Here is a 25,127-nt window from a genome sequence, read left to right on the forward strand (position 1 = left end):
TATTTGGTAGCATTGCCTTTAAATTGTTTAACTTGGGTCAAACGCTTCGGGTAGCCTTGAGCCTCACATGCTTCCCACAATAAGTTGGGTGAATTTTGGCCCATTCCTCCTGACAGAGCTGGTGTAACTGAGTCAGGTTTGTAGGCCTCCTTGCTCGCACACGCTTTTTCAGTTCTGCCCACAAATGTTCTATAGGATTGAGGTCAGGGCTTTGTGTTGGCCACTCCAAGACCTTGACTTTGTTGTCCTTAAGCCATTTTGCCACCACTTTGGAAGTATGCTTGGGGTCATTGTCCATTTGGAAGACCCATTTGCGATCAAGCTTTAACTTCCTGACTGATGTCTTGAGATGTTGCTTCAATATATCTACATCATTTTCCATCCTCATGATGCCATCTATTTTGTGAAGTGCACCAGTCCCTCCTGCAGCAAAGCACCCCCACAACATGATGCTGCCACCCCAGTGCTTCACGGTTGGGATGGTGTTCTTCGGCTTGCAAGCATCCCCATTTGTCCTCCAAACATAGTGATGGTCATTATGGCCAAACAGTTCTATTTTTTGTTTCATCAGACCAGAGGACATTTCTCCAAAAAGTAAAAAAGTACAATCTTTGTCCCCATGTGTAGTTGCATACCGTAGAATGTGTTTTTATGGTGGTTTTGGAGCAGTGGCTTCTTCCTTGCTAAGCGGCCTTTCAGGTTATATTGATATAGGACTCGTTTTACTGTGGATATAGATACTTTTGTACCTGTTTCCTCCAGCATCTTCACAAGGTCCTTTACTGTTGTTCTGGGATTGATTTGCACTTTTCGCACCAAAGTACGTTAATCTCTAGGAGACAGAACGTGTCTCCTTTATGAGCGTTATGACGGCTGCGTGGTCCCATGGTGTTTATACTTGCTTACTATTGTTTGTACAGATGAACGTGGTACCTTCGGGCGTTTGGAAATTGCTCCCAAGGATGAACCAGACTTGTGGAGGTCTAAAAATATTTTTCTGAGGTCTTGGCTGATTTCTTTAGATTTTCCCATGATGTCAAGCAAGAGGCACTGAGTTTGAAGGTAGGCCTTGAAATACATCCACAGGTACACCTCCAATTGACTCAAATGATGTCTGTTTGCCTATCAGAAGCTTCTAAAGCCATGACATCATTTTCTGGAATTTTCCAAGGTTTTTAAAGGCACAGTCAACTTAGTGTATGTAAACTTCTGACCCACTGGAATTGTGATACAGTGAATTATAAGTGAAATTGTCTATCTGTAAACAATTGTTGTAAAAATGACTTGTGTCATGCACAAAGTAGATGTCCTAACCGACTTACCAAGACTATAGTTTGTTAACAAGAAATTTGTGGAGTGGTTGAAAAATGAGTTTTAATGACTCCAACCTAAGTGTATGTAAACTTCCGACTTCAACTGTAAATGGAAGTCTTCCATACTTTCCTCTGACATGACCACATACTTGTTTAATTTATGTTACAAGTCACACCCCTGTTCAGTTAGGTTACTGAGACAAACAAAGACGGCCATTGATTATCTTCAGAATAAACTAGCACAGAGCAGGTAGCTGCTTGCTTTTACGTTCGGGTAGGACTGAAACCACTGTACTTGTCAGAGCATGTAACACAACAAGCTCAGAGAGCACCGTTTGACTCTCACTCACTCACACCTTCAAAAGCATTTATTATATGAAACGACATCTTAGAAAAACACACACCATGACATTAGAATATAGACAAGAATAAGTGACTGATTGTTACATAACGATAATGTTCTGGATAGCCAGCCACACCAGAAACCATGATAGGAGAGAGGCAGTGATTAGCAATGCTGATAGTACATCACTGACTTGAGGCCTCCCAATGTCTTTAAGATGGAGTGGCTAAGGGCAGAGAGAGAGAGAGAGAGAGAGAGTGTCATCATGCATGCTACGTTGCCTCAGTCAAAGATGTTTGCGATTGCTCCTTCATGCTTGAAAACCTTTCTAACACTATATTACAATGAATCTATGATCAAATATTTACAATGGTCTTAATTGTGCCTTTATTTCATAGTTGTAAAGAATGTTCTACAGAGTATCTCATTCCCATGCCTGTTCAGTTAGTTACAGTCAGCTGTTGTTCATCCTCCTCACATTGCTGCAAAACAAATCAGGAAAGAGAGTGGCTCCTTCTGACATTGCTGCAAATAAATAGCCATTCCTAGAACGCTTGGGCAGATTATACACAAGTATGGTAAAAAAAACATCTATATATACTGGAAGAATGGTGGATATACTGTACATTTCCAATAGACGATGAACCAGCCCAACGAACCAGTAACAACACTTCCACTGTCCTCTTCAGTTCAAATGTCTGAGGCATTATGGGGCCGTCAAGAGTACCGCCCCTGGCATACCATGCCATCCCACTGGGAGAGAAGGAGGGCTGTTTGCCCCATCCATCCTCTCCTAAGTCCACAAGGGTCGTATTCATTAGTACACACCGCAGCAGTATGTTTCGCAACGGAAAACAAAAACAAACATTTCTTATTGGTTCAAGTTCAGGTCGTCACTCCCTGATTCAGTCCGTTTTCTTCCATTTGGTTCCTAATGAATGCGACCCAGTCTTATCAGGCTCATGAGGCAGGCTCTGTGGCTGCGTGGCACACTACATAGTGCACTACTTTTGACCATTAGCTTACCAGTAGTGCACTATATAGGGAATAGGGTGCCATTTGGGACTAAACATGGCTCCCCCCTCAGACCACAGACACCCCCTGGGCAGGGCAGGTGAGAGCGGCAGCCACGTCGGGCCTCTCGATGCGGGCCAGCGCCGAGCACAGAAGTCCCAGAGTGGAGCCCTCCTGCTGGGCCCAGTTGGAGAGGAGGGTGTGTACAGGGGCCTCGCCGTGCCCAAACAGGTCCATCTGCTCGGGCTCGTAGCCCAGCGCGGCCCCCAGGGTCCTCCAGGAGCCTCTGCGGCCCCCGCTCCCCTCCTGGAGCAGACGCTCCACCTCTTCCTGTCTGTGGGGGGGCAGGTTGATGTACAGACGGCTGTCCTGCTTACTGTCCCTCTTACTACCTGGGGTGGAATACACCACAGACACAGACAGTCACAAGGCCATTCAACAGTTAGAATAGATGACAAAAGACAATAAGAAAAGCCATCTAAGTTGTTCTGCATAAGAGTGTCTGATAAATGCTAAATGTGCTCTACATTGAGAGAGATTAGAACATGTATTTAACTTGGGCTTCTGTTCTCACTCAAGTAAAAGTGTAGTGCAGTGAAGTGAATTCTGGTGTAGTCTTGTGATGGCTGTTTGTTGTTACCTTTACTTGGTTGGCTATCCTGCAGGCTGTGTGAGTCCAGGAACACGCCGCTGTCACTATGGAGTTTCTCTCCTTCAGGACACGTCCCCAGCTCTGCAGCGCGGGCTTTACTCAACGCCTGCTTCTGCTTATACGACGTCCAGCTGACGAGAGGTGGGAGGAAACACTTTTACACACGTTACTGAACATAACAGGAACATTTTTATCACAACTATAACAGAAATACATGACGGCAATCGAAAGGTTTGCAAACAATTCTCCACCCCGTCATGCATTTAACAATTGAACAACTCCCTCCAGCCAATGTAATGCTTCAAGTGTGGAGAATCAGAATGCAGCCAATGAGACGGCAGCGTGTCTCCTGTCAACTCACCACTTGTAGGCGACGTAGAGCAGCAGGCCCAGCACCACAGCAGCCAGAACTGATACGTAGACCAGGATGTGGTTGCTGCTCCCATCATCCTGAGGGGTGAACCCGGGGGCCCTGGGGGCCGCTCCTCCTCCAGGGGAAGGGCTGGCCTCCTCTCCATCATTCACCAACCCTAACCCAGGCAGGCGAGGAGCGGCCAGAGGGCCGTCAGACTCAGGGGGACGAGACAGGATGTGGAGCTTCTTATCTGTTGGTTGGAGATAGATGGGAGACTGTTGATTAGAGAACCACTGAACCATGAAGGAAACACTAAAGGTAGAAGGGGGCCACTTGACATGTCTGCCCTGTCCTTATCCCTGTCTTAACATATCTGCCCTGTCCTTATCCCTGTCTCAACATGTCTGCCCTGTCCTTATCCCTGTCTTAACATATCTGCCCTGTCCTTATCCCTGTCTTAACATATCTGCCCTGTCCTTATCCCTGTCTCAACATGTCTGCCCTGTCCTTATCCCTGTCTTAACATATCTGCCCTGTCCTTATCCCTGTCTTAACATATCTGCCCTGTCCTTATCCCTGTCTTAACATATCTGCCCTGTCCTTATCCCTGTCTCAACATATCTGCCCTGTCCATATCCCTGTCTCAACATATCTGCCCTGTCCATATCCCTGTCTCAACATATCTGCCCTGTCCTTATCCCTGTCTCAACATATCTGTCCTTATCCCTGTCTCAACATATCTGTCCTTATCCCTGTCTCAACATATCTGTCCTTATCCCTGTCTCAACATATCTGCCCTGTCCATATCCCTGTCTCAACATATCTGCCCTGTCCATATCCCTGTCTCAACATATCTGCCCTGTCCATATCCCTGTCTCAACATATCTGCCCTGTCCTTATCCCTGTCTCAACATATCTGTCCTTATCCCTGTCTCAACATATCTGTCCTTATCCCTGTCTCAACATATCTGTCCTTATCCCTGTCTCAACATATCTGCCCTGTCCTTATCCCTGTCTCAACATATTTGCCCTGTCCTTATCCCTGTCTCAACATATCTGTCCTTATCCCTGTCTCAACATATCTGCCCTTATCCCTGTCTCAACATATCTGCCCTTATCCCTGTCTCAACATATCTGCCCTTATCCCTGTCTCAACATATCTGCCCTTATCCCTGTCTCAACATATCTGCCCTTATCCCTGTCTCAACATATCTGCCCTTATCCCTGTCTCAACATATCTGCCCTTATCCCTGTCTCAACATATCTGCCCTGTCCTTATCCCTGTCTCAACATATCTGCCCTGTCCTTATCCCTGTCTCAACATATCTGCCCTGTCCTTATCCCTGTCTCAACATATCTGCCCTGTCCTTATCCCTGTCTCAACATATCTGCCCTGTCCTTATCCCTGTCTCAACATATCTGCACTGTCCTTATCCCTGTCTCAACATATCTGCACTGTCCTTATCCCTGTCTCAACATATCTGCCCTGTCCTTATACCTGTCTCAACATATCTGACCCCCCCTGACCCAGTCAGCTACCAGCCCCCCTGACCCAGTCAGCTACCACCCCCCGACCCAGTCAGCTACCACCCCCACTGACCCAGTCAGCTACCAGCACCCCTGACCCAGTCATCTACCAGCCCCCTGACCAAGTCAGCTCCCAGCCCCCCCTCTGACCCAGTCAGCTCCCAGCCCCCCCTCTGACCCAGTCAGCTCCCAGCCCCCCTCTGACCCAGTCAGCTCCCAGCCCCTCCCTCTGACCCAGTCAGCTCCCAGCCCCCCTATGACCCAGTTAAATATCAGCCCCCTCTGACCCAGTCATCTACCAGCCCCCCGACTCAGTCAGCTACCAGCCCCCCTGACCCAGTCATCTACCAGCCCCCGACCCAGTCAGCTACAGCCCCCCTGACCCAGTCAGCTACCAGCCCCCCTGACCCAGTCAGCTACCAGCCCCCCTGACCCAGTCAGCTACCAGCCCCCCTGACCCAGTCAGCTACCACCCCCGACCCAGTCAGCTACCACCCCCCCACTGACCCAGTTAGCTACCAGCCCCCCCGACCCAGTTAGCTACCAGCCCCCTCTGATCCAGTCAGCTACCAGCCCCCCTGACCCAGTCAGCTACCAGCCCCCGACCCAGTTAGCTACCAGACCCCCCCTGACCCAGTCAGCTACCAGCCCCTCCCCGACCCAGTCAACTACCAGCCCCTCTGATCCAGTCAGCTACCAGCCCCCCTGATCCAGTCAGCTACCAGCCCCCCTGATCCAGTCAGCTACCAGCCCCCCCTGATCCAGTCAGCTAACAGCCCCCCGATCCAGTCAGCTACCAGCCCCCTCTGATCCAGTCAGCTACCAGCCCCCCCTGATCCAGTCAGCTACCAGCCCCCCCTGATCCAGTCAGCTACCAGCCCCCTCTGATCCAGTCAGCTACCAGCCCCCCCATGACCCAGTTAAATATCAGCCCCCTCTGACCCAGTCATCTACCAGCCCCCCCGACTCAGTCAGCTACCAGCCCCCCTGACCCAGTCATCTACCAGCCCCCCGACCCAGTCAGCTACAGCCCCCCTGACCCAGTCAGCTACCAGCCCCCTGACCCAGTCAGCTACCAGCCCCCCCGACCCAGTCAGCTACCAGCCCCCCCGACCCAGTCAGCTACCAGCCCCCCTGACCCAGTCAGGGGGGCTGGTAGCTGTGTGTGTTCAGATGACCAGACTCCTGGGGAGATCCAGGCCACTAGGCCAAGGCTTGGTCATTTGGAGCCAGTGAGGGGTTACCATGTTGGGGTCACCAGTGTGCCAAGGCCCTGGGGTCTGGTGTGGGGGTAGTTAGATTGTCCCTCTTTAAGAGCTGTCGGCTCCGAGCCATTTGACTGCAGCACTTAAGAGTGTTTTCTCTCTGTTGGACTGTGCTCATGTTTCCTCAAGAGTGTTGCTAAGTGTTCAGATTAGGTGTGGGTACAGGTGTTGGCCACATGTCTCCTCTCTCCCTCTCTCCCCCTCCCTCAAAGGGGCTTTATTGGCATGGGAAACATACACTATATATACAAAAGTATGTGGACACCCCTTCAAATGAGTGGATTCTGCTATTTCAGCCACACCCCGTTGCTGACAACTGTATAAAGCACACAGCAATGCAATCTCCATAGACAAACATTGGCAGTAGAATGGCCTTACTGAAGAACTCAGTAACTTTAAACGTGGCACCGTCATAGGATGCCACCTTTCCAATAAGTCAGTTCATCAAATGTCTGCCCTGCTAGAGCTGCCCTGCTAGAGCTGCCCTGTTAGAGCTGCCCTGCTAGAGCTGCCCTGCTAGAGCTGCCCCGGTCAACTTTAAGTCCATACACACACCATACACACAGAGACGCACCCATGCAGAGGGTGTCAGAGTTGAGCTGGCAGGCTCTGATCTCCACCTCAGTGTCAGAGCACTGAGAGCAGGGCTGGCAGGGCTTGATATCACTCTTCTCCTCGGAGAACGTTCCTGGGCGACATGGTTGGCACTGGGTGTTCCCCTGGGCACCACACAGCCTCACCACCCCCTCGCCACGTCCACACATGGTGCAGGCGGCACACAGCCCCGCCACACTCTTCCCATCCCGCCACAGGTAGAAGTGCTGGTCACAATCACAGTGGGTATCCTGGGTGGCGCTGCAGGAGGTCAGCTCTGGGATGCCAGCAGGGCAGCGGGCACAGGGGAGGCACGGGGAGAGACCGTCTGATGGGGAGAACGTTCCTGGAACATACAAGGTATAGGTGATTTGAATGTATCTCACAGTATTATCAATATGTATGTACTATAGTTGTATGTCTACTGGGGAATGGCATAAGCAACAGCATCTAAACCCTATTGCCTCCATGACTCACCCTCAGGGCAAGGCTGGCACTTGGTGTCCTCCATCCCACACTCTACCTCCACCCCATGGCCTGGAGGACACGGGCTACAGCACTCCCCTGACTGGCTGAACTGCCCACTAACACAGGCATCTCCCAGGGCAACCTGGAAGGAGAAACAAAACAGTTAGCTTAGCATCAATTATCAGATAGATAGTGATTTATTTATTGGTGCTGCAGATGCCAGTGATGAGGGAACTCTTTTATAGATCAAACTGATAAGTGGTTGACAAGCCAACACATATGTTAAAGACTAGGATGGAAACTATGGTGACAAGCCAACACATATGTTCAAGACTAGGATGGAAACTATGGTGACAAGCCAACACATAGATATGTTCAATACTAGGATGGAAACTATGGTGACAAGCCAACACATAGATATGTTCAAGACTAGGATGGAAACTATGGTGACAAGCCAACACATAGATATGTTCAAGACTAGGATGGAAACTATGGTGACAAGCCAACACATATGTTAAAGACTAGGATGGAACCCATGGTGACAAGCCAACACATAGATATGTTCAAGACTAGGATGGAAACTATGGTGACAAGCTATGTTTGGAGGAGTAAGAGCACAAGCATCTCTCTCAGCTGGTCTCAGTCAAGGCCAGTCCAGTTCCACCAACCAAAGACTCAAAAATAAGACCTCGATGTTTGTGTAGAAATCAGGAAAACAATTACACACACCCCTTTACCTCCTCACCATCAGACGGAAAGAATGGGGAGAAGGTGCGGAGAAGGTGGGCGTATTGAAAATAGTCGTTTTTTATATTTTGATCTGGCTCTGTTTTCAGAGTGCTGAGCGCTTATCTGCCCCGGCCGGGTAATGGAGGGGCCAGACTGAGGCACAGATGGCACCCTATTCCCTATATGGGGCTCTACATTGGACCAGGGTCTATAGAGCTCGCCGGGCTCTGCTCAAAAGTAGTGCACTCTATAGGGAATAGGGTGCCTTTTGGAAGGTAGCCCCAGTGTGTTAAACATGAGGGATACATCAGACATTCCTAAGGGCTTATAGAGCCCAGTGCAGCCTAGCAGGAGGGACTGGCTTTAATCAGACTGGCTTTTAATCAGACTGGCTTTAATCAGACTGGCTTTCAATCAGACTGGCTTTTAATCAGACTGGCTTTAATCAGACTGGCTTTAAATCAGACTGGCTTTTAATCAGACTGCCTTTTAATCAGACTGGCTTTAAATCAGACTGGCTTTAAATCAGACTGGCTTTAATCAGACTGGCTTTAATCAGACTGGCTTTAATCAGACTGGCTTTAAATCAGACTGGCTTTAAATCAGACTGGCTTTAAATCAGACTGGCTTTAAATCAGACTGGCTTTAAATCAGACTGTCTTTAATCAGACTGCCTTTAAATCAGACTGGCTTTAATCAGACTGCCTTTAAATCAGACTGGCTTTAATCAGACTGCCTTTAAATCAGACTGGCTTTAATCAGACTGCCTTTAAATCAGACTGGCTTTAATCAGACTGGCTTCATACCCATGGAAAGAGTAAAACAAAGGAGAAGGAAAACACTGAGACATGAGGAAGAAGGAAGGAGTAGAAAGGGCTTCCTCCCTCCCACATTGACACATTCCACATGGGTGTGAATGACATTATAGTCACAATGTGTGTGTGTGTCTCTTGTCCTCAGACACAGTGAGGGGGTGGGAGGAAGGGAGGGAGGGTGAGGAGGAGGGGAGACCGTTGTAGCCCCAGGCGGCTGTGTCAGTTAGCCCCCGCAGCCCAGCATGTGTGTCTGTTTTGAGGGGCCTTTGATGCCCCCCCAGCCCTGCAGGTGTGTGTGTGTGTGTGTGTGTGTGTGTGTGTGTGTGTGTGTGTGTGTGTGTGTGTGTGTGTGTGTGTGTGTGTGTGTGTGTGTGTGTGTGTGTGTGTGTGTGTGTGTCGCTCCTCCCGCCCGCCCCTCACTCTAAGAACAAGAGATTTACACACACACACACCTCCTCCCCCCTCCCCCATCAAGGCCCTCCTCTAAAGCAGTCAGGCATCTGAAACATGCCCATGTTGAGGGCTGATTGACCCACTAGCCATTATCCCTGGAGCCTGAGGGAAGACAGGAACTAACAGATGTCTAACAACTAACCTCCTGCTAACAGCTAAACAACCCTCTGATTTCTCCCCCGACTCACTCCCAAATGGCACCCTATTCCCTTTATAGTACACTACTTTTAACAAGGGCCAATAGGGCTCTGGTCAAAAGTAGTGCACTACGTAGGGAATAGGGTGCCATTTGGGAGAAACCGCTGTCTCCGATGTCTGCTCCAAGAAGCAGCTTGTGTCAACATGTGGAGCCTCCAACGAGCCCAACACACACAGGAACCAACGCACACACACACAAACACAAACGGTGTCACACACATGCACGCACACAAACACACAAATGGGAATGCACACATGAACGCACGCAAACACACACACCATGCCAGTGGTCAGATGATGCGGATGCTACGCTACAGGACTGTTTTGCTAGCACAGACTGGAATATGTTCCGCAATTCATCCAATGGCATTGAGGAGTATACCACCTCAGTTACCGGCTTCATTAATAAGTGCATCTGCGACGTCGTCCCCACAGTGACCGTACATATATATCCCAACCAGAAGCCATGGATTACAGGCAACATCCGCACCTAGCTAAAGGCTAAAGCTGCCACTTTCAAGAAGCAGGACACTAATCCGGACGCTTGTAAAAAATCCTGCTATTCCCTCAGACGAACCATCAAACAGGCAAAGTGTCAATACAGGACAAAGATTGAATACTACACTGACTCTGGTGCTCGTTGGATGTGGCAGGGCATACAAACTATTATGGACTATAAAGGGAAACCCAGTCATGAGCTGCCCAGTGACGCGAGCCTACCAGATGAGCTAAATGCCTTTTATGCTTGCTTCGAGGCAAGCAACACTTAAGCATGCATGAGAGCACCAGCTGTTCCGGACGACTGTGTGATCTCGTTCTCCGTAGTCGATGTGAGCAAGAATTTTAAACAGATCAACATTCACAAGGCCGCGGGACCAGAAAGATTACCAGGATGTGTACTCAGAGCATGTGCGGACCAAATGGCAAGTGGCTTCACTGACATTTTCAAGCTCCCCCTGACCGAGTGTGTAATACCTACATGTTTCAAACAAACCACCATAGTCCCTGTGCCCATGAAAGCGAATGGTAACCTGCCTAAATGACTACTGCTCCGTAGTGCTCACGTCGGTAGCCATGAAGTGGTTTGAAAGGCTGGTCATGGCGCACATCAAAATCTTCATCCCAGAAACCCTAGACCCACTCCAATTCGCATACCACCCCAACAGATCCACAGATGACACAATCTCAATTGCACTCCACACTGCCCTTTCTCACCTGGACAAAAACAACATCTATGTGAGAATGCTGTTCATTGACTACAGCTCAGCGTTCAACACCATAGTGCCCACAAAGCTCATCACTAAGCTAAGGACCCTGGGACTAAACACCTTCCCTCTGTAACTGGATCCTGGACTTCCTGACAGGCCGCCTCCAGGTGCTAAGGTTAGGCAACAACACATCTGCCACGCTGATCCTCAACACGGGTGCCCCTTAGTCGTGCTTGCTTAGTCCCCTCGTGTTCACCCACGACTGCGTCGCCAAGAACGACTCCAACACCATCATTACGTTTGCTGATGACACAACAGTGGAAGGCTTGATCGCAGACAACAATGAGACAGCCTATAGGGAGGTGGTCAGAGACCTGGCAGTTTGGTGCAAGGACTACAACCTCTCCCTCAACGTGAGCAAGACAAAAGGAGATGATAGTGGACTACAGGAAAAGGAGGGCCGAACATGGCCCCATTCACATCGACGGGGCTGTAGTGGAGCGGGTCGAGAGTTTCAAGTTCCTTGGTGTCCACATCGCCAACAAACTATCACGGTCCAAACACACCAAGACAGTTGTGAAGAGGGCACGACAACACCTTATCCCCCTGACCGGTTGAATCACCGCCTGGTATGTTAACTGCTCGGCATCTGACTGTAAGGTGCTACAGAGGGTAGTGCGTATGACCCAGTACATCACTGGGGCCAAGCTTACTGCCATCCAGTACCTATATGCTAGATGGTGTCAGAGGAAGGCCCAAAAAATGGTCAAAAACTCCAGTCACACAATTCATAGACTGGTGTCTCTGCTAGCGCACAGCAAGCTGTACCGGAGTGCCAAGTCTAGGTCCAAAAGGCTCCTTAACAGCTTCTACCCCCAAGCCATAAGACTGCTGAACAATTAATCAAATGGATACCCGGACTATTACATTGATCCATTTGTTTTGTTCACTGCTGCTACTCTCTGTTTATTATCTATACATAGTCACTTTACCCCTACCTACATGTACAAATGACCTCCACTAACCTGTACCCCTTACTGTTTATTATCTATACATAGTCACTTTACCCCTACCTACATGTACAAATGACCTACACTAACCTGTACCCCTTACTGTTTATTATCTATACATAGTCACTTTACCCCTACCTACATGTACAAATGACCTCCAAATAACCTGTACCCCTTACTGTTTATTATCTATACATAGTCACTTTACCCCTACCTACATGTACAAATGACCTCCAAATAACCTGTACCCCTTACTGTTTATTATCTATACATAGTCACTTTACCCCTACCTACATGTACAAATTACCTCCACTAACTTGAACCCCTGCACATTGACTGTATATAGCCTCGTTATTGTTATTTTATTGTGTTACTTTTAATTTAATAAAACATTTTTACTTTAGTTTATTTAGTAAATATAACACTATTTTTTGAACTGCATTGTTGGTTAAGGGTTTGTAAGTAAGCATTCCACTGTAAGGTGAAAAGCCTGTTGTATTCGGCCAATATGACAAATAACATTTGATTTGATTTGATCATTCCAGTCACAAAACTGCACTGAAACAATTCCACCACTAGAAAGAGAACATCTTCGAAGGGAAAGGAGGGTACGTTTCATTCCAAGAACAACAGCACAGCTTTGAAGGGAAGGAGGGCATGTTTCATGCCAAGAAAAACAGCACAGAGGTTTTATTGCACCACTATTTGAGGAGCCAGACAACATGTGAACCTCAGCTAGCACAGATCTGCAGTATCAGGGTGATGGGAGCTCAGTTTCAACAGGTATTCATCTCAGTGATCACATGAGCTTCTACAGTGAGCTGTGGTTGTCTTATCACTGTGATGTGTGGTTGTCTTATCGCTGTGATGTGTGGTTGTCTTATCGCTGTGATGTGTGGTTGTCTTATCGCTGTGATGTGTGGTTGTCTTATCGCTGTGATGTGTGGTTGTCTTATCGCTCTGATGTGTTGTTGTCTTATCGCTGTGATGTGTGGTTGTCTTATCGCTGTGATGTGTGGTTGTCTTATCGCTGTGATGTGTGGTTGTCTTATCGCTGTGATGTGTGGTTGTTCTTCCTACCTTAGTTGAATGCACTGTCTGTAAATCCCTCTGGATAAGAGTGTCTGCTAAATGACTACTGTCTGTAAATCCCTCTGGATAAGAGTGTCTGCTAAATGACTACTGACTGTAAATCCCTCTGGATAAGAGTGTCTGCTAAATGACTACTGTCTGTAAATCCCTCTGGATAAGAGTGTCTGCTAAATGACTACTGACTGTAAATCCCTCTGGATAAGAGTGTCTGCTAAATGACTACTGTCTGTAAATCCCTCTGGATAAGAGTGTCTGCTAAATGACTACTGACTGTAAATCCCTCTGGATAAGAGTGTCTGCTAAATGACTACTGTCTGTAAATCCCTCTGGATAAGAGTGTCTCCTAAATGACTACTGTCTGTAAATCCCTCTGGATAAGAGTGTCTGCTAAATGACTACTGACTGTAAATCCCTCTGGATAAGAGTGTCTGCTAAATGACTACTGTCTGTAAATCCCTCTGGATAAGAGTGTCTGCTAAATGACTACTGACTAAATCCCTCTGGATAAGAGTGTCTGCTAAATGACTACTGACTGTAAATCCCTCTGGATAAGAGTGTCTGCTAAATGACTACTGACTGTAAATGCCTCTGGATAAGAGTGTCTGCTAAATGACTACTGACTGTAAATCCCTCTGGATAAGAGTGTCTGCTAAATGACTACTGTCTGTAAATCCCTCTGGATAAGAGTGTCTGCTAAATGACTACTGACTGTAAATCCCTCTGGATAAGAGTGTCTGCTAAATGACTACTGACTGTAAATCCCTCTGGATAAGAGTGTCTGCTAAATGACTACTGACTGTAAATCCCTCTGGATAAGAGTGTCTGCTAAATGACTACTGACTGTAAATGCCTCTGGATAAGAGTGTCTGCTAAATGACTACTGACTGTAAATCCCTCTGGATAAGAGTGTCTGCTAAATGACTACTGACTGTAAATCCCTCTGGATAAGAGTGTCTGCTAAATGACTACTGACTGTAAATCCCTCTGGATAAGAGTGTCTGCTAAATGACTACTGACTGTAAATCCCTCTGGATAAGAGTGTCTGCTAAATGACTACTGACTGTAAATCCCTCTGGATAAGAGTGTCTGCTAAATGACTACTGACTGTAAATGCCTCTGGATAAGAGTGTCTGCTAAATGACTACTGACTGTAAATCCCTCTGGATAAGAGTGTCTGCTAAATGACTACTGTCTGTAAATCCCTCTGGATAAGAGTGTCTGCTAAATGACTACTGACTGTAAATCCCTCTGGATAAGAGTGTCTGCTAAATGACTACTGACTGTAAATCCCTCTGGATAAGAGTGTCTGCTAAATGACTACTGACTGTAAATGCCTCTGGATAAGAGTGTCTGCTAAATGACTACTGACTGTAAATCCCTCTGGATAAGAGTGTCTGCTAAATGACTACTGACTGTAAATCCCTCTGGATAAGAGTGTCTGCTAAATGACTACTGACTGTAAATCCCTCTGGATAAGAGTGTCTGCTAAATGACTACTGACTGTAAATCCCTCTGGATAAGAGTGTCTGCTAAATGACTACTGACTGTAAATCCCTCTGGATAAGAGTGTCTGCTAAATGACTACTGACTGTAAATCCCTCTGGATAAGAGTGTCTGCTAAATGACTACTGACTGTAAATCCCTCTGGATAAGAGTGTCTGCTAAATGACTACTGACTGTAAATCCCTCTTGATAAGAGTGTCTGCTAAATGACTACTGACTGTAAATCCCTCTGGATAAGAGTGTCTGCTAAATGACTACTGACTGTAAATCCCTCTGGATAAGAGTGTCTGCTAAATGACTACTGTCTGTAAATCCCTCTGGATAAGAGTGTCTGCTAAATGACTACTGACTGTAAATCCCTCTTGATAAGAGTGTGCTAAATTACAGGAAATGTGAGAATGGCCCATCACAGTGAGTTGTGTGAGAAGAGCTTGGCTAATGGCTTGTAGTCTCTTTCAATGGCCGTGTATTTAGGTTGTGTCCCAAATGACACCCTATTCCCTATGTAGTGGACTTGTTTTGATCAGAGTCCTATAGGGTTCCATTTGGAATGCACAAGCCTTGTCGAGAACCATGCTCCCCTAAAACGGGAAGCCTGGGGAAGTTCCATGGCAGAAATCAGCTAAAGAGGGGTCGGAACCCGGGAATCAGTGACACCTCACAACATGTCAAACCAATCCAATGCCTTGCTTGGGCGGAGCTCCAAAAGGTGCTCACCAGATTAGTGCCGTAGGAGCAACAGTGAAGACAACAACATTTCAACAAAACAAGCACTGGTGACAAAACATTTTACAATGTTTACAGCACGCTGGTTTACAAAACATTTTTGAATGTTTACAGCACGCTGGTTTTCTAAACATTTTAGAATGTTTACAGCACGCTGGTTTTCACAGCATTTCAGAATGTTTACAGCACACTGGTTTTCACAGCATTTTAGAATGTTTACAGCACGCTGGTTTTCAAAACATTTTGAATGTTTACACTGTTTTCACAGCATTTTAGAATGATTACAGCACGCCTGGTTTTCACAGCATTTTAGAATGTTTACAGCACGCTGGTTTTCACAGCATTTTAGAATGTTTACAGCACGCTGGTTTTCACAGTATTTCTCTTTTGTTTCCAGATGAGCTAAAGCTGCAGTAAGAGGGGAGAAATGGTCTCCAATGCTGGCCATATCAATATTTTTCTGTTGTAAGTTTCTGAAGGGATATTTGGCTATAAAAGCTAGCACAAGAGACAAGAAGTAGCTAGCCACAATGAGGTTAATTTTGAGAAAGGTCAGCTAAGCTACCTAGGTATGACTAACTTCCTAGCTACTAGCTACAAACATTTCTCTCACAATTATAAAGCCAACAACATTTTTATAAAAACAGCATATTATTGACTTAAAATGCTAGCTGTGTTAGCCAAGTTGCTAGCTTAGCGAAGGTCAGTGATACATTGAGCAACCATGTACTGTCTATCTATGGGAACAACTGCAATCATTTTGCAAGCAACATTCCTAAAATGAATGAAATAAATGAACCTCATAAAATGTTACCTGTAATGCTCAGCTCCTGTAGCCTAACTGTCATCTAAAAAGGTCATACTGTACCTAAATTACAAGGGTTGGATTTTCACTAAACTATTTTATATTTCAGCACTTAAAAGGCATGTACAAAATCTGGTGTACATTATCTACTGGTATCATTTTAAACTGGGAACGTACAGCGCCTTCAGAAAGTATTCACACCCCATGACTTTTTCCACATTTTGTTGTTTTACAGCCTGAATTTAAAATGATTTACATTCAGATTTTGTGTAACTCACCTAAACAAAATACCCCATAATGTCTTGAGTCAATAGGTATTGAACCCCTTTGTTATGACAAGCCTAAATAAGTTCAGGAGTAAACATTTACTTAACAAGTCACATAATAAGTTGCATGGACTCACTCTGTGTGCAATAATAGTGTTTAACATGATTTTGAATGACTACCTCCTCTCTGTACCCCACGCATACAATTACCCATCCACTGAATGATAAATATTTGTGGCAGTGATGCTGTCTGGTAGCATCTCCAACTGCTGCTTCATCATGCTATAGACCAGAAACTGTCAACACACACACACACACACACACACACACACACACACACACACACACACACACATACACACATACACAGGAGAGAAAGTCCAGACAGGGTCCACTCCAGCTCTACTTTACTCTGCAGCGCCAGACCCATTGGCATTTCCTCTTGTGCTGACCAAATATAGAGTTAAATATTCCCCTCTGTGCACCAGTTCATGGGGTGGAGTGTGTGTGTGTGTGTGTGTGTGTGTGTGTGTGTGTGTGTGTGTGTGTGTGTGTGTGTGTGTGTGTGTGTGTGTGTGTGTGTGTGTGTGTGTGTATAAACATCCACACTGCCCGGGGCTTAATGACCACAGTAATCAGGACTGGGACTAACAGAGCTCCGATTTATGGACCTCAGAGGGAATGTGTGACCTGTGTAAAATCTCTCCGTACTCGCCTACTGAACAGGAATAGGCAGTTCAGAAAGTCAACATGAAAAGTCAGCCGATTTGCATATGACATCAGAGTGGAATCTTGTTCCAAAAACGTGCTGACTTGTTACAATTTTGATGAACTATATTAGAATCATTGTGTACTGTTCTGTTATATGCTAGTTTATATAAACTATTTTCAGACTGTTATATGCTAGCTTATATAAACTATTTTCAGACTGTTATATGCTAGCTTATATAAACTATTTTCAGACTGTTATATGCTAGTTTATATAAAACTATTTTCAGACTGTTATATGCTAGCTTATATAAACTATTTTCAGACTGTTATATGCTAGCTTATATAAAACTATTTTCAGACTGTTATATGCTAGCTTATATAAACTATTTTCAGACTGTTATATGCTAGCTTATATAAACTATTTTCAGACTGTTATATGCTAGCTTATATAAACTATTTTCAGACTGTTATATGCTAGTTTATATAAAACTATTTTCAGACTGTTATGCTAGCTTATATAAACTATTTTCAGACTGTTATATGCTAGCTTATATAAAACTATTTTCAGACTGTTATGCTAGCTTATATAAACTATTTTCAGACTGTTATATGCTAGCTTATATAAAACTATTTTCAGACTTATATGCTAGCTTATATAAAACTATTTTCAGACTGTTATATGCTAGCTTATATAAAACTATTTTCAGACTGTTATATGCTAGCTTATATAAACTATTTTCAGACTGTTATATGCTAGTTTATATAAAACTATTTTCAGACTTATATGCTAGTTTATATAAAACTATTTTCAGACTGTTATATGCTAGCTTATATTAACTATTTTCAGACTGTTATATGCTAGCTTATATTAACTATTTTCAGACTGTTATATGCTAGCTTATATAAACTATTTTCAGACTGTTATATGCTAGCTTATATAAAACTATTTTCAGACTGTTATATGCTAGCTTATATTAACTATTTTCAGACTGTTATATGCTATCTTATATTAACTATTTTCAGACTGTTATATGCTAGCTTATATTAACTATTTTCAGACTGTTATATGCTAGCTTATATAAACTATTTGACTGTTATATGCTAGCTTATATAAACTATTTTCAGACTGTTATGTGGTAGCTCAGGACTTGCTTATATACAGAGCCAAGCAGCCTACACAGTCGACACCTCCTTGGCTCAAGGAGCTTGAGAAAAGAGAGCACACAGACCTGATCTGTCTGCTCCAGGGCCGCTGGAGAGAGTTGAGGGGCTGCAGTTGCTCTCTCCACTTCAGTAGTAGAGGACTTGATTCCCTGGTGAGAGGAGACCACCATGGAGCCCTATCTGCTTTCAAAAGGGGCTATGAACTCCACGGCTGTCACAGTCACTCCGTCAACACACACACACACATAAGCAACACACACACACACACAAAAAAAAGTGTGCGTACACACAGAAGCATATGTACACACAGAAGCGCACGTACACTCATAAGCGTGCAGTCACCCACGCGTGAGCATTCATGCACACACACTCCCTAAAGAAGCCCTTGGGCCTTTTTGCAGTGCGATCCCATTTGACATGATGTTTGACTCCTTGGCTGCAGCAGCCTGGAGTTTCCACGTGAGAGTGATGAACACATGAAAGCGTGGGGAGCCCCAGGAGGCAGGGCTCTCCCTCTGCACTGACCCTGACCCTCACACCCTGGGGTCAGCAGCGTGGTGTCACCACCTCCACCCTGACCCTGCCCCACCCCTGGGGTCAGCAGCGTGGTGTCACCACCTCGACCTCACACCCGGGCTGACCCACACCCAGGGGTCAGCAGCATGGTGTCACCACCTCCACCCTGACCCTCACACCCTGGGGACAGCAGCGTGGTGTCACCACCTCCACCCTGACCCTGACCCTCACACCCTGGGGTCAGCAGCGTGGTGTCACCACCCCTTACCCTGACCCTCACACCCTGGGGTCAGCAGCGTGGTGTCACCACCTCCACCCTGACCCTCACACCCTGGGGACAGCAGCATGGTGTCACCACCTCCACCCTGACCCTGACCCTCACACCCTGGGGTCAGCAGCGTGGTGTCACCACCTCCACCCTGACCCTCACACCCTGGGGACAGCAGCGTGGTGTCACCACCTCCACCCTGACCCTCACACCCTGGGGACAGCAGCGTGGTGTCACCACCTCCACCCTGACCCTCACACCCTGGGGACAGCAGCGTGGTGTCACCACCTCCACCCTGGGGTCAGCAGCGTGGTGTCACCACCTCCACCCTGACCCTCACACCCTGGGGTCAGCAGCATGGTGTCACCACCTCCACCCTGACCCTCACACCCTGGGGACAGCAGCATGGTGTCACCACCTCCACCCTGACCCTCACACCCTGGGGACAGCAGCATGGTGTCACCACTTCCACCCTGAGGACAGGAGCGTGGTGTCACCACCTCCACCCTGAGGACAGCAGCGTGGTGTCACCACCTCCACCCTGAGGACAGCAGCATGGTGTCACCACCTCCACCCTGAGGACAGCAGCGTGGTGTCACCACCTCCACCCTGAGGACAGCAACGTGGTGTCACCACCTCCACCCTGGGGACAGCAGCATGGTGTCACCACCTCCACCCTGGTGACAGCAGCATGGTGTCACCACCTCCACCCTGACCCTCACACCCTGGGGACAGCAGCATGGTGTCACCACCTCCACCCTGACCCTCACACCCTGGGGACAGCAGCGTGGTGTCACCACCTCCACCCTGACCCTCACACCCTGACCCTCACCACACCTCCACCCTGACCCTCACACCCTGCACCTCACACCTCCACCCTGACCCTACCCTCACACCTCACCCACACCTCCACCCTGACCCTCACACCTTGGGGACAGCAGCGTGGTGTCACCACCTCCACCCTGACCCTCACACCCTGGGGACAGCAGCGTGGTGTCACCACCTCCACCCTACCTCCTCACACCCCGGAGACAGCAGCGTGGTGTCACCACCTCCCCCTGACCCTCACACCCTGGGGACAGCAGCGTGGTGTCACCACCTCCACCCTGGGGACAGCAGCGTGGTGTCACCACCTCCACCCTGGGGACAGCAGCGTGGTGTCACCACCTCCACCCTGACCCTCACACCCTGGGGACAGCAGCGTGGTGTCACCACCTCCACCCTGGGGACAGCAGCGTGGTGTCACCACCTCCACCCTGGGGACAGCAGCGTGGTGTCACCACCTCCACCCTGAGGACAGCAGCGTGGTGTCACCACCTCCACCCTGACCCTCACACCCTGGGGTCAGCAGCATGGTGTCACCACCTCCACCCTGACCCTCACACCCTGGGGACAGCAGCATGGTGTCACCACCTCCACCCTGGGGTCAGCAGCTGGTGTCACCACCTCCACCCCTGGGACAGCAGCGTGGTGTCACCACCTCACCCTGACCGGTGTCACCACCTCCACCCTGGCGCGGTGTCACCACCTCCACCCTGGGGCAGCCGTGGTGTCACCACTCCACCCTGACTCACACCTGCCCGACCTCACACTGGGGACAGCAGCGGTGTCACCACCTCCACCCTGACCTCACACCCTGGGACAACAGCGGGTGCTCGCCCACCTCCACCCTGACCTCACACCCCGAGACAGCAGCGCGGTGTCACCACCACACCCGACCTCACACCTTGGGGACAGCAGCGGTGTCACCACCTCCACCCTGACCTCACACCCTGGGACACAGCGGGTGGCTCGCCCACCTCCACCCTGACCTCACACCCCGAGACAGCAAGCGCGGTGTCACCACCACCCTGACCTCACACTTGGGACAGCAGCGTGGTGTCTACCACCCCACCCTGGGGACAAAAAGGCAGGTCACCACTCCACCCTGGGGACAGCAGCGTGGTGTCCCCACCTCCACTAGGGACAGCAGCGTGGTGTCACCACCTCCACCCGACAGCAGCGTGTGTCACCACCTCCACTTTTCCCTGGGGACAGCAGCATGGTGTCACCACCTCCACCCTGACCCTCACACCCTGGGGACAGCAGCATGGTGTCACCACCTCCACCCTGGGGTCAGCAGCGTGGTGTCACCACCTCCACCCTGGGGACAGCAGCGTGGTGTCACCACCTCCACCCTGGGGACAGCAGCGTGGTGTCACCACCTCCACCCGGGACAGCAGCATGGTGTCACCACCTCCACCCTGGGGACAGCAGCGTGGTGTCACCACCTCCACCCTGACCCTCACACCCTGAGGACAGCAGCGTGGTGTCACCACCTCCACCCTGGGGACAGCTGCGTGGTGTCACCACCTCCACCCTGGGGACAGCAGCGTGGTGTCACCACCTCCACCCTGGGGACAGCAGCGTGGTGTCACCACCTCCACCCTGGGGACAGCAGCGTGGTGTCACCACCTCCACCCTGGGGACAGCAGCGTGGTGTCACCACCATCACCCTGGGGACAGCAGCGTGGTGTCACCACCTCCACTCTGGGGACAGCAGCGTGGTGTCACCACCTTCACACTGACACCTCCAGCAGATAGAAGAACAGGAGATGTAGATAGAGGTCCTGTAGTGCACTATATAGGGAATAGGGTCTCATTTGGGATGCAAATAATTGCCTCCATGACTCATTATCTGGGCAAGTCTGGCCAAAATCTGGACCTATCGGCCCTGGTCAAAAGTAGTGCACTATATAGGGAATAGGGTGCCATTTGGGAAGCAGTGCACTATATACGCAATAGGGTGCCATTTTGGGACGTACACACTAAGGCAGAGGGATGGGTAGTGAGGGTGGAGCTAGATCTGCTTGCCTGTCTGATTGGTCCATGATTTTAATCTGCACACGGATTACTGTCATCAGCAGTAGCAGGTCATCTTTAAAAAGTCAACGTTTGGAATCTGGAACTTTTTTTGTTTGTTGTTTAACCATGTTTTGTTCCAGTCAGGGAATATGCTGAGCTTTCCATCTCCTAACAGTATGACAAACTACTGGATACCAATAGCCATGCTTGTCTGCTTGTCTGTCTGCAATTTATTATTAAAGTTCTCAAAATGCTGACTTACTCTCTCAAAGATGTCGCTGTGGGAAAGCAAAGCGGTGGTTGGGAGTTCAAGTGAAAACCATTCAGAAAACTGCTTAGCGTCTAAATGGAAATTACATTTACTGTTCTGTTACAAACAGGGTCGCCCTTCTCTCGCCACAGACTGAGAGAAATTATCATTTCTTTGCTCCGGATATCCAGACCGCAGCAATAGTTTTACTCATGACGCATTTCTACCAGGAATTGCCGCAAGGAAGGACTATGGCACTATCTATGAATTGTAATAGAGTTTGGTAATGTCACAGAGAACCTTGGACAATCAAACCACTAACAGTGGGCCGTGTTATTCAACGACAAGTATAATGATCTTTAATACATTCAGGTTTGAAAAAACATTCATATTAAGCAGAGAAAACTCATTGGAGAAGTTCACCAAAAAATATATATTAAAAAAAAAATTCAAACAAATCTCTGTGATAGAAACAAAGGTGTGTTTTGGGGAAGCCAAACTTTGTTTTCCATTTAAACTGAACGTTTGTTGATATTAACCCCTCATTAAACAGATAAATATCTTTCCAGGGTCACAGAATGCAGAGTGTATAAAGATCTGATGGAGTTGTATCTGCAGTGCTTTGATCTTGAAGAAAGGGTTAGGCCCTGGGAACATGACAAGACATGAGCTGCTGCCTCTCCTCTCCTCTACAGGCCCTCAGGTCTGTTGGACTTGAAAAGGAGATGGAGTGTCAAATTGTCCTGTTCTCCAGCTGTGGAACGGATTATTTTGACACTTTGATCTGTACAGATCAAATCTCTCTCTTTAACTACCTGCATTAACGTTTAAATGACACATAGTAATAATACAGCCTAGATGTTATCAATTAGTAAGGAAGATAAAAGACAGAGTTTATCCCTGAGTAAAAGCAGGAGAGTTGTAGATAATGACAATATGTCACATTCTGTAGCTATACAGAGGATTGTAAATGTAGAGTGAGAAGTAGACTACAATACAACGTAACACAATCAAGATGCAAGACATCTAATCATTGCCAGCTTCCAATTGGCTCATTCATCCCCCTCCTCTGCCCTGTAACTATTCCCCAGGTCGTTGCTGTAAATGAGAACGTGTTCTCAGTCAACTTAACTAGTAAAATAAGGGTTAAATAAAACACATGCATGTAATTACAATGTAGCGCGTGCGTAATGCCAACATAGTTTACAATGTAGCGAAAAACATTAACTTTATGCAGATTGGCTAAATACTGAATTCACCTCATGTAGGCCAGTAATGTGCGTTACTATACATTGCACTGTCAGCAGAAAATAACAGGGAATTGATCTGTTCATGTATTACTGGACAGTAGCCTGTGAGATATATTAGTGAGTTACAGCCTATGTATATCAGGAATAGGAGCGACATGACACTTACCTTTACGAGCAGAAAAAGTGTGCAGACCCAAAGCGCGTCCATGTCACAGTTCTTCGCCGATGGAAAATCCCGTACAATGAGTTGGCTATACCCCTTCAAAAGTCTTTGGGACCAAAGAAGGCTTCAATAGCCTCATCCGTGAGACGTAAAGCAGGTAAATGCCAAAAAAGCGCCGCTAAGTTCCTAAAAACTATTCGCAGCTGTCAAGAAACCACTGAAAGTAACAAGAACACGGCCAAATGAGAGCATTTTTTAAAACTGCATCAAAGTATCCTACACATACAGTGGAAGAAAAATTGCCCCAAAACTCAATAGCAAGTCCGAGTGCCGCTTCTCTTCAGTGAAATCAACTGCCATGAAAGAAAACGTCCGGAAAACAGTAAACATCCTCTTCTTTAGGTTACACACAATCTACTTTTACTGTAGACCGTTTCTTTGTTACATTCCCTACAGTTGAGTCACACTTCAATCCTTGTTGGCATGTTCCTCTTGCAGAGTGTGAGTCTGAAGCGCAGCGTTTTGGCCCCTAGATCTTCAAGCGCTTGGTTCACTTTCAACGCCTACATCTCTCTACCACTGGAGCCCGGGTCCTCGCTTTGTGATTGGCTGATACGCGACGGCAATAAACACATTGAAGTGATATTGAAATGAGATGAAACTTGATACACTGTAATAAATAAAAAGATACGTTCCGGAAGATGCCTTAGGGATCTGTTTAAAGAATGGAAGTTGGGACTTTGATGTAGCCTGGGCTGTATTTTGCGGTCTTCATTTTTAAACCCCCGGTTATTTTTCCAGGAGGGTTACAGAAATTAATATTTTGTGGCTAATATTCTCCGTCACACTATTTTTTATTAACATTAATAACACAAATAATAGCCTATATTTTTAGTATATATGTAAATAAGCACCTGCTTATAAAATGATATGTTGTATATAAATGATATAGGATAATTAAGATATCAATGTATAATATTGTAACCTAGCAGTTGTAATACCGGTAAGTAGGCTAAACTCTACTGTAATAGACTATTGAAGCACAAACACGGATATTTAGCTTAGTCCTAAATAATGTCAGGGCTATTTAATTAATGTACTATTTGTAAGTCGCTTTGGATAACAGCTTCTGCTAATGACTAAAATATACATGTAATAGCCCAGACATTATTTAAACTGTTTTCAAATATTCAGGGAAGGCATATGGTATAGCCTCTATATTTTTGGTTTTTGGACAAGCTGCCTCTATGCATATCTTATTTCAGGTACTTCTTCATTTTAGTAGTCTAGAAAGTAGTCTCCCACAGTAGCCTATTGTTACATCCCAAATGGCACCCTATTCCCTATCTAGTGCCCTGCTCAAATGTAGTGCACTAGTTAGGGAATAGGGTGCCATTGGGACATTACAACAGTAGCCTAGCAGAGTTGTAACATATCAGTGACCTTCTCTGTTGATTGTTCTCTCCTGGCTGTCTCTTCTCTTCTGTCTCTCTCTCCAGCAGCCAGACAGTCTTTGAAGTGCTACTACTATTGTGTCTGAGAGACGTCTCCATTTGTCCCCCTCTGAAGTCCCAGGACCCCATGTGGTGCCTTCTTAACTATTTACAAGGTGTGTCATTCACTCA

The 25,127-nt window shown here is 47.1% G+C and overlaps 1 protein-coding gene across 1 annotated transcript; it reads right to left on the reverse strand.

Annotated features, from left to right (window-relative positions):
• Positions 1–1,666: 1,666 nt before the first annotated feature.
• On the reverse strand, positions 1,667–24,063 carry LOC106597526 (tumor necrosis factor receptor superfamily member 16-like). Its single transcript, XM_045696974.1, has 6 exons — positions 23,506–24,063; positions 7,541–7,673; positions 7,044–7,409; positions 3,684–3,927; positions 3,311–3,453; positions 1,667–3,062 (listed from the first exon to the last, which is right to left on the reverse strand). Exons 1-6 carry the CDS (start codon positions 23,545–23,547, stop codon positions 2,740–2,742), a joined length of 1,251 nt encoding a protein of 416 aa, XP_045552930.1. The 5' UTR covers positions 23,548–24,063; the 3' UTR covers positions 1,667–2,739.
• Positions 24,064–25,127: the final 1,064 nt, after the last annotated feature.

This window comes from Salmo salar, chromosome ssa02, assembly GCF_905237065.1.
Source record: "Salmo salar chromosome ssa02, Ssal_v3.1, whole genome shotgun sequence".
NCBI lineage: Eukaryota > Metazoa > Chordata > Actinopteri > Salmoniformes > Salmonidae > Salmo > Salmo salar.